Genomic DNA, 12,631 nt, shown 5'->3' with positions numbered 1-12,631 from the left:
ATATATCATAAAATAATAAATCAGCCTTCTGAAACATGGAGTGAAGATTCTCATCTCTTCCCTTGTTGGGGTTGCCTGCAAATTCAACAATTAACAAGAGGAACTTCTCTCCCTAAGTGAACTGAAGAAAGAATATTCTAGAGGTGGTAAACTGACTGAAATTTTTAAGTTTTTGTCTCCTTACACTGTCAGTAAGAAAGAAAAGGTGGTTGTAGGGAGAGGACAAGTGTTCTGAAAGTTTTGTTCTGATTCTTATTGCTCTTTCTTTTAGCTACTGTTAACAACATTTTCTTTATATCCTTTTAAAGTTCTGAGCCTACTTTGCCTTTCTCCTAATCCTATCTCACAGCAGGAAATGAGCAAGTATATTCCAGTGAGTGCACTGGTAATTAGCCAACACTGAACCCACCACACTAACTGACGCATTGGCCAAGAAACCTCAATTTGGTGAACCAAAACCACTAGAGAAACCCTCCTGATGAACTGCACGAGAGCAGAGGGAAATCAAGGCAGAGCTATGTGTGGAGGAATGGTTACAGGGTAGAGGTCACTTTGACATTCTTTTACTAGCTGACCAAAGACTGGGAAAATACCGAACCCAGCTAATTTGACTTTCTGCAGCTGCAAGAACTTGTGTCCTTGAGCATAGCAGTAGTACAATAACAGTAATGAGGATGAGACGTGAGAAGTAGAAATGAAAGTTCTCAAGAATGAGGAAGAGCTGATATTGTAGTATAACCAATAGATTGTTTAGCTTGCAGAATATGCATGAGCTTATTACATATTGTGTATGAAACTCCGGTGCCTATCAATAAACTTGGAGCTTGCTGATTGTTACATTAAGAGTCCCAAGACTTCCCTCACCGCGACAGCCATGGTTTGTTCGAACTTGCTGAATTCTAATGGAACCTCAGGGCCTGAGAGGAGATTGCACAAACCCTTCCAGGAGCCAAAGGCAGAAGAAACACCCAAAGTGCCTCGAGGCATTCATGGGTCCCCCTGAGGTCCATTTCCAACACAGGCTCCTCATGGACTCCATGGAGGACAGAATTGGAGGCCAGGACTGCACAAAAACTTCTCAGAGACTCAGTGTGGAAAGGAAATTCCAAAGTACCTTAAAAACCCCTGAGTACCTCAAAGTATTAATGAGCCTCACTGAGTGTCAGTACAAAGCTCTCCAGGGACTCCTTAAAGCAGATAATTTGGGCCATGATTGCACAAACCTCTCACAGAGTCTGTATCAAAATGGAAACACCAAGTACCTAAAAGAACTCAAGTACCTTGAAGCATTAATGAGCCCCACTGAGTGTTGTTACTGACAGTGCCTCTCCAGGGACTAATTACAGCAGATAATTGGAGGCCATGATTGCACAAAGCTCTCAGACACTCCATGGCGAAAGCAAAAACCCAAAGTCCTTTCAAAACCCTGCAGTCCCTGGAAGCATTAAGGAGCCCCCAGGGCCATTCCTAAGCAAGGCTCCCCAGGGACTCCTTCCAGCAGATCCTGGAGGCCACTGGCATGTGGGCTAGGGGGGGATGCAGAGGGCAGGACAAGGGGCTGACAGTGCCCAGCCTGGCTGGGGCTGTGCCAGGAGGCCCCAGAGCCTCAGGACAAGGTGTCTCCTCACAGCCCTTGGTGGCACAGACCCTGCTGTGCCCCGGGGCACCAAGACTTGGCTTCTCTTTGTCCCCACCTGCCATCACTGCCTGCAGTTCTCTGCTCTGTCTGGGGCCTGGGGACACTTTCTCATTCATGTCCCTCAGTGAGACCCATTAAAAGTCAAAGAAACTTTGGAGTTCAGTTCTGACTGTGAATTCTTGAGAGGTTTCTTCAGCTGCCTCTCAGGGACTGATGTTCAGGGCCTCAGCACAAAGGCCCAGAGGGTGATTTAAGTCCTTGTGCTGTGTCTGTGCTGCTGAGCTGGGCTGGGCTCCCGGCCCAGAGGCAGCTCCTGGCAAGGGCAGCGCTGCAGAGAGACAGCTCTGGCCAGGAGCAGCTCCTGTGCACAGCCCAGCAGGGCTGGGGCACTGCCTGCAACCACCCCGGGCACAGCACAGAGGCACAGAGAGCTTCAGTCAGGGCTGGGAAGGTGCTGAGAAGTGCCTGGGGCACAATCGCTGCCAGCCCTGGGCACAGGAACCTCTGGCTGCAGGACAACGCAGCTGTAGCTCCTGGAGCCATCTCCTAAAGCTGCAACATCCCAATGCCTGCAGACTCTGTGAGTACAACTCTGAATATTTCTGGTGCAGGGGAGGTGAAATGCTCATGAAGCTCTGACATGATGAGGGTTTCTGACCAGTCACAGAATATTTCCAAGACAAGGATTTTGATAAAAAGGAGGGAATTTAGAAAGACTTTGTATTCAGTTTCCTACTATTGGAGAATGGCAGGGAGAGGGGATAAATATTAAAGATATTATGAATTTTGTCAAGTGCCTGATGCATCCAAACTGTTACTTTCAGTGATCAATAGGTTCACAGGAGATCCCTAATGTCCTTTCAGCCACTCTGCCCATGGACAGCAGCAGCATCCCCTTTGCTGGACCCCTCAGGCTCAGTCTGAGCTGTCCTTTCTCCAAGCTGCAAACAGAACCTGCCCCAGCCAGTGCCCTGCAAACAGGCAGGGTTCTGTAGGGCCAAGGAGGGTGCACAGATATTTGGGGTCTGTGAGTGCTGGCAGGGAGAGATCAGGCACAGGGAAACACCTGTAGAAGGAAAATTTTCAGGAAGCAGAGAGATGAGGCAATGAGAGAAAACAAACCCAGAAATGCTGTGGCAGGGAGAGTTTAGAGATGCCCACAGGATCCCTCCAGTGCAGCCCCTCCCTCTGAACAAGCCCCCTCCCTCCTGTGCCCCCCTCCAAGCCTCTGCCCTCAGGGCTGGGGCTCCAAGGCGTGCAGCCCCTCCTGTGCAGGCAGAGCTGCAGCAGAGCCATGGGGCAGCTCTGCAGCCCTGGGCCCAGTTTCCTCTGCAGAGCACAGGGCTGGGAGCAGCTGCCCGGCCCTGGGGGCTCTGGCAGGGGGCACAGCTGGCTCAGGGTGACGCTGTCCCCAGTGCCTGGCTCTGGGCAGTGCTGTCAGTGCAGCCAGGGAAGGAGCTGCATCTCCCTGAATCCAATGCCATCATAAAGACACTTTGAAGTCCCTCTGAGATTTCAGTCCAAGCAGGGAGCTTCAATCCAGGATGCAAAGTGTCCTAGAGCATCTCTGAGTTATAAGATTGATGGGGAAAGGCAGAGGTGTTCTGACACTGAAAATGCTGCTGGGTTGGTGAAATGAGCAATGTGAGTCCTTGGTTACAAATGTGGGCTGGGCTGGGGTGGATCCATCTGCTCTCAGCAGTGCCTGGTGACATTTTAGGGGAAGCCGGGGAAGGTGATCACCCTCCCCCTGAGAAACGTTAAATCCCAAAGAAACTCTGAACAGATCAGGATGACAGACCATCTCTCCTCACTCTCCACTCATCACTTTGCCTCACAAAACTTTCTCTGTTGTCCCTGAGTGTAGCAGAAATGCTGAGGGTTTCTGATATTGAAGAATACCAAGAGAAATATGGGGGGAGCTTAAAAAGAAAACCCCAGAATTCAAAACCACTAAAGACTGTATCTGTGTCTTCTGGGGGAGGGTGTGTGGGAAATGGCTTTAATTTTGGTTACAGGTATGTCCTCTAACTCTTCACTGAATTTTTCTCCATGGCAGAACCCAATGCCCAGCCCCAGCAAATGTCCAACAGCAGCTCCATCAGCCACTTCCTCCTGCTGGCCTTGTCAGACACGCGGCAGCTGCAGCTCCTGCACTTCTGCCTCTTGCTGGGCATCTCCCTGGCTGCCCTCCTGGGCAACGGCCTCATCATCAGCGCCGTAGCCTGCGGCCACCAGCTGCACACACCCATGTTTTTCTTCCTGCTCAACCTGGCCCTCACTGACCTGGGCTCCATCTGCACCACTCTCCCCAAAGCCATGCACAATTCCCTCTGGGACACCAGGACCATCTCCTACTCAGGATGTGCTGCACAGCTCTTTTTCTTTATATTCCTAATCTCAGCAGAGTTTTCCTTTCTCACCGTCATGTGCTACGACCGCTACGTGTCCATCTGCAAACCACTGCACTACGGGACCCTCCTGGACAGCAGAGCTTGTGCCCACATGGCAGCAGCTGCCTGGGCCAGTGGCTTTCTCAATGCTCTGCTGCACACAGCCAATACATTTACCCTGCCCCTGTGCAATGGCAATGCCCTGGGCCAGTTCTTCTGTGAAGTCCCCCCAATCCTCAAGCTCTCCTGCTCTCACTCCAACCTCAGGAAACTAGGGCTCATTACACTTAGCTCCTGTTTGGGTTTTGGTTGTTTTGTGTTCATTGTTTTCTCCTATATGCAGATCTTCAGGGCCGTGCTGAGGATCCCCTCTGAGCAGGGACGGCACAAAGCCTTTTCCACCTGCCTCCCTCACCTGGCTGTGCTCTCCCTCTTTGTCAGCACTGCTATATTTTACTACCTGAAGCCCTCCTCCATCTCTTCCCCATCCCTGGATCTGGCCCTGTCAGTTCTGTACTCGGTGGTGCCTCCAGCCCTGAACCCCCTCATCTACAGCCTGAGGAACCAGGAGCTCAGGGCTGCAATGTGGACACTGATGACTGGATGGTTTTGGAAACATTAAACTGCTGACCAATTTCTGCAAATCACACGTAATAAAAGTCATCTTTGATACTTCTTGCTGGTTTCATTTTGGAGGTTCTTTTATGTGTTTCACTTTGATAATATTGTCCACACAGAAATGTCATTGTTTGTGCCATTTCTCATTTTGTTTCTCTCCACGTTTCCTGTGGCCACAGACTGTGTCAACGAGGGGCTGCGCTGTCGGTGACTTTAAATGAACTAAAGGATCTCCCAGCAAAGTCTTCTCCAGAGATGCCCTTTTGTTGCCTTCTCTGGAGCTGCAGCAGCAATGTCTATGTGCAGAGCTGGGGGCAGATCAGGGCTGGCACAGCAGCTGTGCCCAGGAGCAGCAGCACTTGGTGTTGCCAGTGCAGCTCCCGTGGCCCTGCCCCGCTGCCCTGGTGGCCCTGGTGTTGCAGTAGGGCCTGAGTGCTCTCGGGGCCGGGCACAGTCCTGGGGTGGCAGTGCCGGGGCTGCAGCAGGGACAGGCCATGGGCACTGCTGGGGCAGCGCTGACACCTCAGGCCATGCCCTGGGGGCTCCAGGCCCCCTGCCCAGGCTCTCTCAAGGACACGCCCAGGCCAATGCTGAGCACAGAAAAGCCCTGAGAGCAGCCCCAGGGTGCCTGTGGGCAGGCTGGGGGCAAACAGCAAGGCTGGTGCTCTGCAAGGGCCCTGGGGGAGACAGGAAGGAGCAGCAGAGCAGGGACTGATCCATCCCCCGTGCGATGGACAGCCCAGGGCAGCATCCCAGAGTGTTCTCATGGAGCTGCCAACAACATCCCCCCTCTGCAGCCCTGGCCTCTCCCCAGCTCACACAGGTGCCCCATCCTTGCAGGCACAGACACGGCAGACCTGGCTCATGAGCCCCTGTTTGCATTGCACAGAGCAGGGGGAGCAGCCCCACGCTGTTGATGTGGGCACATGAACCTGAGGGAGCACAAATGCCTTCAGCCCCTGGGGCCAGCAAGGGCTGGGGGACAGCAGGGAAACCACTCAGCTTTGTCCTGGCCTCTGCAGTCAGCCAGAAAGTTTGTTCCCATCAGCTGGGAGTTTCCTGTCCTACTGCAGACATTGCTGCTCAGAGCCAGAGCTGCCTGGCAGCCACCCCCAAACTGCCCTGAGCATTTTCTTTCCTTCACCTTTGCTGTCCTTACTCTTCCTGATACAGATTTCCTCCTATTGCCCATACCTGTTCCCTCCCCTGCAAACACCCCATCTCTGTTTGCCCTTCCCTCTCTGGCCCCATTCCGCATTGCAGTTCCCGACTTGGCACCATGGGAACGTCCCTTGGGCAGCAGGATCATCCTACAAGTGCTGCAGGAATTGTCTGCAGGCTCCTGCAGTGCCTCGTGCTGCTCCCCTGCCAGAGGCATCACAGGCCAAAGGGGCACATCTGGGCTGCTGTGTCTGCCTGTGGGGATCTCTGTTCTGGGCCATGAGGAGGAGCTGCAGAGGCTCTGCAGCACTGACAGGATGGGCTTTGGGGCTGGCAGGAGAAGCTGAGGGACCTGGGCTGCTGAAGCTTCTGAAGAGGAGGCCCAGGGCTCATCCTGCAACTGCAGGATGCTTTCAGGGTGCTTTCAGAGAATCATAGAATCATCCCTGAAAAGGGTGCTTTCAGAGAATCACAGAATCAGCAAGGTTGGAAAAGACCTTGGAGATCATCAAGTCCAACCTGTGCCCTGACACCTCCTTGTCTCACCTGAGCCTCCTCTTCTCCAGTATAAACAACCCCAGCTCCCTCAGCTGCTCCTCAAAGCTCTTTTGTTACAGACCCCTCACCAGCCTTTTTGACCTTCTCTGGACCCACTCCAGCCCCTCCATGTCATTCCTAAATTGGGGGGCCAGAACTGGACACAGCTCTCGAGGTGCTGCCCAAGCAGTGCTGAGCACAGGGGCAGAATCACTGCCCTGCTCCTGCTGGCCACACCATTCCTGATCCAGGCCAGGAGCCATTGGCCTTCTTGGCCACCTGGGCACACTGCTGCCTCATGTCCAGCCTGCTGTCCATCAGTGCCTGCAGGTCCCTTTCTGCCTGGCCGCTGTCCAGCCACTCTGTCACCAGCCTGTAGTGCTGCAGGGGTTGCTGTGGCCAAAGTGCAGGATCCGGGACTTGGATTTGTTAAACCTCACCTTTTTGGATTTGGTCCCTGGATCCAGGCTGTCCAGGGCCCTGTCCAGAGCTCTCTTACCCTCCAGCAGATCAACACTCCCAGCCAATTTGGTGTCACCACGGTTCCATGAGGCCCAGAGTGTCCCAATGCTCTCCAAGATTCCATGAGGCCTCTCAGCATCACAATGTCCTTTTGGTTCCCTGAGATCCCTTGATGTCACAAAGTCCCTTGGATCCTTTGGCCCAGCAGTGTCACAATGGATCCTTGGTTCTATGAAGTCTGGCAGTGCAGCAATGCTCTCCTTGGTTCCACAGTGTCACAATGGCCTCTTGGGCCCAACAGCCACCACTGTGTCAAACATGTTTCTTTTTTTCCATGAGTCCCTGAGAAGCATCACTGTCCACTTGGTTCCATGAGGCCTTGCAATGTCACAATGGTCTCCGTGGTTCCCCAGGCCCCACAACGTCACATGACTCCTCTATTCCATGAGCCCTGCAATGTCACAATGGAGCTTTGGACCCTGGGGGTTTGCTGTGTCACAATGATCTCCTTTGGCTCCACAGTGTCACAATGGACCATTGATGACAGGAGGTGCCTCTGTGTCTCCCTGGAGATTTGGTTCCATGCAGCCCTGCAGTGTCACAATGGTCTCCTTTGGATTCCCAGGGTCACAACGAACCCCTGATGACATGAGGTCCTGCAGTGTCACAAGGGACCTTCGGTTCCATGCAGCCCTGAATTGTCACGAAGGCCTCTTGGTTTCACCACGCCCCACAAGATCACAATGGTCCTCTTGGTTCTGTGGGGACCCCCAGGGTCACAATGGTCTCACTGGTTCCATGAGGCATCACAGTATCACAATGCTTTGCTTATTCCCTGGGGCCTCATAGTGTCACAATGGTCTCCATGATCCATTGAGGCCCCTCTGTATCATAATGGCCCCTTGATTCCCCAAGGCTGTGAAGTGTCCTTATGGTGTCTCCATGGTTCCATGCGGCTTTGCAACCCCTTTGGCTCCATGGGGTCTCACAGTGTCTCAACAGCCCCTTGTTACCATGACACCCCAAAGTGTCACAATGGTCTCCATGGTTCCATGAGGCCTCTCAGTGTCACAATGATCCCTACATTCCATGGAGCCACACAGCATCAGTACAGTCCCCTTGGTTCCATGAGGCCCAGCAATGTCACGGTCTCCATGATTCCATGAGGCCCCCCAGTGTCACAAGGCTCCCTTGGTCTCACAGGGCCCCACAGTGTCACAAGGCTCCCTTGGTCTCACAGGGCCCCACAGTGTCACAAGGCTCCCTTGGTCTCACAGGGCCCCACAGTGTCACAAGGCTCCCTTGGTCTCACAGGGCCCCACAGTGTCACAAGGCTCCCTTGGTCTCACAGGGCCCCACAGTGTCACAAGGTCCCCTTGGTCTCACAGGGCCCCACAGTGTCACAAGGCTCCCTTGGTCTCACAGAACCCCACAGTGTCACAAGGCTCCCTTGGTCTCACAGGGCCCCACAGTGTCACAAGGCTCCCTTGGTTCCATGGCCCTGTGCTGCTGCATTCCCCCCTCCCCTTCTCAGGACGCCCTGCCAGCTGGGAAATGCTCCTTGGGCCTTGGCCAACAGCCCCTGGGCTCAGCTCCTCTGCAGCTCATCACAAACACTGTCTGCTCCAGGCACTGCTGCTGCCCAAACAGCTCCTGGCTCCTTTAGGAGCAGCCCTGGGAACTGTTTCTGTTCCCTCAGTGGCACAACATCCCTGTTCTCACACAGCCAAAGAAAGCTGCTGATGCCAAGTGTGGCCAGGATGAGCCATTGCTGGGACTGAAGCCCCTCTCGTGGGGCCCTGCAAACAGCGCTCCAAAAGGAGCCCTTGGAGCTCTGCTGGGCCAGCGACTCCCTCTGAGTGGGGCCTCTCCCAGCCGGGAACTCTCCCGTTTGCTGCACTCGGGGATCCCAAACAACCACAGAGCCTGGGCCGATCCCCCCACTCCTCCAGGCTCAGCCCTTCACCCACTGGGGAGATGCCAAAGCATCAGCAGTGAGCATTCCCTGCCCTCAGGGGAATTCCTCACAGGTGCCTTGCACTGACTCTTTGTGTCTGTGTGCACACAGGAGTGCCTGTGCTGGGAAAATGTGGCAGAAATGCTGCTCTCTGAGGGGTCTGAGTGCCTTGGATAGCTGAGTCAGTCAGGTCTGTAGGTAAGGCTAAATCACAAGGTCTAAATGAAGTCAAATGCTGCTAAGAACTGTTTTTTTGCTAAGTTGCTTAATATATGTTTAATCGCTGTTAAATTCTGTTAAATGTTGTTTCTCTTTTAAATGACAAAGTCATATATTTTAAGTTAGGTTAAGTACTGTGCTGTTCTTTTGCAAAATTGTGACCTTTAAGGTATCAGGCAAGGTTAAGTCCTATTAAGTTTGAGCTCTGTTAACCTTTTGGGCTCTATTCGTGTTATCCTTGCCCTCACTGTCCTTTTGTCACACACACACAGAGGGACAGTTCTTAGTTCATTTCTGGTTTTATTGCCTGGATTCTGTTTGGTTTTGTTGTTGCTTTGTTTCTCTGGTGTGCCTGAAGTGTCCAGCCAGGAGCAGAGTGACTCTTGCCAAGGAACTTTGTGCTGCTGCCCCTTAATATTAAATCTGGTTCTTGCCGATCCCTTGTTCGGGATTTTTTCAGCGCTCTCAAGCCCTCGTTTGTAACAGGGTGAAGGAGCCCTGGCCCAGGCTCTGCCCCTGGGGGACACGGGGACGCTGCCGGGGGGTCCCTGTCCCCCTGTCCCACCCCCACAGCCCCGGCCCCCCGTCCCCGTGTCAGGCTCTGGGGTCGAACATCCCCTGGGGGAGGCTGCGGCACCAGGGGCGGGGGGACCCAGTGGGGAGAGGGGACCCCGCTGTGCACGAGCAGGGTTGGACTGCTCTGGGGGAAACTGTGAGGGGGGACAGGGCAGAGTGACCTCCCCAGAGACCTCACACAGCCCCTATGATGTCACACAGCCCCTGTGATGTCACAGCCCACTCTGGGAGGTCACACAGCACCCTTCTGATATCACAGAGCCAACTCTGGGATGACCCCTGGAATGTCATACAGCTGTTATGTGATGTCACAGAAGACTCTCTAATGTCACAAAGTCACCCTGTGATGTCACTGTCTATTCCATGATGTCACAGCCTGCTCTATGATGTTACACAGCCACCCACTGATGTCACAACCCACCCTCTGATGTCACAGAGCCACCCTCTATAATGGCAGGATCTGCTCTATGGCCTCACACCATACCATATGATGTCACAGACAGCTCTGTGATGTCACAACCCCCTCAGTGATGTCACAAAAGCCTCTCTGTGATGTCATACTGCCACTCTGTAATGTCACAGTTCAAATTTTGACCTCACAGCCTGCTCTATGAGGCCACACAGCCATGCCATGATTTCCCAGCCTGCTCTGTGATGTCACAGAATCTCCTCTGTGATGCTGTTGCTGCTCAGTGACCTCACACAACAAACACTGTGATGTCATAGACCAATCTGTGACCTTACACAGCCCACTCTGTGCTGTCACAGAGCCCCTTACTGACATCACAGCTGCTCTGTGCCTCTCTGACAGAGCCACAGAGGTGCTGCTGTGACACAGCTCCCTCTGGGACATCCCACAGCCCCTGTCAGTGCTCAGCCCCTGTGAGCTAAGGTTCAATTCCACCTCTCCAATCTTTTATACAGAAACCTTGGAGAAATTCTGGGGCTGGGACTGAAAACAGCCACTCCCAGACTCCTCTCTTAGAAGGAATTTTAGAAGTCTAGGGGCTCTGCAGGGATTTGAGGATCCATGGTGGCTGTTGGATGTCATTTCTCCACCTCATGTCTCAGTAGGAGTTTCTCCAGTAAAGAAATAAAGGTTTTGCCTGAAGCTCCCACTGTGCCCATGATGGGAACCCCTGTGAGTGTCTGGGACGTCCCGGCTTTTTGGCAGCCTGGGGACTCCTGGGATGTCACCATGCAGCCCCCGTGAGTTCCTGTGACAGATCGGTGCCTTTGCAGCCCGAGATCCCCTGGAATGTCACCACGGAATGGCTGTGACTGCCTGTGACCACACGGCTCTTTACCATCCCCAGAAAGCCCTGGGAGGTCTCCATGGAGCCCCTGTCTCGGTGTGTGACATTCCAGCTCTTGAACAGCCTGGAGACTCTTGGAAAGTCCCCAGGGAATCCCTCTGAGGGCCTGTGACAAATCTGAGCCTTAGTGGGCAACCATCACCAGCCCCCTGTTGTTATGGTCAGTTTCCATGGCAACCATCCACAGTCCCCCTGTTGCTATGCTCAGTCCCTTGGCAGCTCCATGGAGACCCCATGCCAGGGGTGGTTGCCATGGACACCAGCTCAGGCCTGTAGCCAGAGCCTGTTGCCATGGCAACCATTGGCAGTTCCCATCTCCAGGGTCATGGGATCCCAGAACCACAGAATTGGCTGAGCTGGGATGGACCCATCAGGATCCTCGAGTCCAACTGCTGGCCCTGCACAGGACACCCCAGCAATGCCAGCCTGGGCCTGGCAGTGCTGTCCAAACACTGCTGGAGCTCAGAGAGCCCTGGAGCTGGGACCCTTCCCTGGGGAGCCTGGGCAGGGCCCCAGCAGCCTCTGGGGAAAAACCTTCTCCTGAGATCCAACCTAAGTCTGCCCCGACTCAGCTGCAGCCGTTCCCTCCACTCCTGTCCCTGGGCTCCAGAGGGAAGAGGTTCCAACAGCCCAAGCAAGGGACCCGCTCCCAAGGCTGTTGCCATGGCCACCAGGGCTGGGACCAGCTGGGATGCTTGGTTTCCACAGGTTAGGGTACCGGAATGGGATTCCCCAATTTCCTGCTCCCACTAAAACCACGCTGCCCTCGCTGCTCTCCTGCCTCCCATGGAAAGCACAAAAGGCAAAGACCCTGGGCTGGTATAAGAACAATTTATTTGGAACAGAAATGAAATAAGCATCAAACAGAAGCAGAAACAATATTAAAAACAGAAGTGTAAATAAAACTATTTACAGGAAAAACTACAACATCAACAACTGGCTCTTTCTGGCCACACATTTCCCCTGCCTGGAAAGGACACCCTTCTCCTCAGGGGGAGAGAGAGAGAGAGAGAGAGAGAGAGAGAGAGAGAGAGAGAGAGTCCCTTTTCTGTCCCTGGCAATGACCTGAGGTGGGAGTGAATGTAATGTCACGGCCATGGCCAGACCCTCATGTACTTCAATTCCACACTATGTCATTGGCAGGGGCAGGAAAAGGGACAGGTGTCTTCCCAGCAGAGATCACAGGGCACAGGGATAACCAGGGCTCTTCCCAATGTGGGACCTCCAATGGGGGATGAAGCTGAAGCAGGGTACGAAGCTCTTCCTGCAGTCAGGGCACTCACAGGGCTTCCCTTAGCGGTGGCTCCGTTGGTGTCTGGCCAAGTTACAGCTCCAATTGAAGCTCTTCCCACACTGGGGACACTCATAGGGCCTCTCCCCAGCGTGGATGCACCAGTGGGTGATGACGTGGGATATGCGCTTGAAGCCCTTCCTGCAGTCAGGGCAGAGAAAGGGCCTCTTATCTGTGTGAATCTGCTTATGAAGAAGGAGACTGAAGCTGCTCTGAAACCTCTTCTGGCACTCAGGACACTCGTAGGGCCTCTCCCCAGTGTGGATGCATTGGTGGGTGAGGAGATGGGAGCTGCAGCTGAAGCCCTTCCCACACTCCCCACACTCGTAGGCCCATTCCCCACTATGGATCATTGGTGGCGGATGAGGGTGCAGCTCTGCCTGAAGCTCTTCACACACTCCAAGCACTTGTAGGGCTTCTCTTCCATGAGGTCCTTCAGTGGGGATTTGTCCTCCCTGGTGT

The 12,631-nt window shown here is 53.8% G+C and overlaps 1 protein-coding gene across 1 annotated transcript; it reads left to right on the top strand.

Moving 5' to 3' along the window:
* Positions 1-3,721: 3,721 nt before the first annotated feature.
* LOC311166172 (olfactory receptor 14J1-like) lies at positions 3,722-4,654 on the top strand (the record flags this gene model as incomplete). The annotated part of the gene is made up of 1 exon (XM_084227641.1): positions 3,722-4,654. The coding sequence occupies one exon, from the start codon at positions 3,722-3,724 to the stop codon at positions 4,652-4,654; it is 933 nt and encodes a 310-aa protein (XP_084083767.1).
* Positions 4,655-12,631: the final 7,977 nt, after the last annotated feature.

Source organism: Fringilla coelebs (genome assembly GCF_963513975.1).
Source record: "Fringilla coelebs genome assembly, contig: SCAFFOLD_64, whole genome shotgun sequence".
NCBI classification, from domain to species: Eukaryota; Metazoa; Chordata; class Aves; order Passeriformes; family Fringillidae; genus Fringilla; species Fringilla coelebs.
This window is presented reverse-complemented; position numbering and strand designations above follow the sequence as displayed.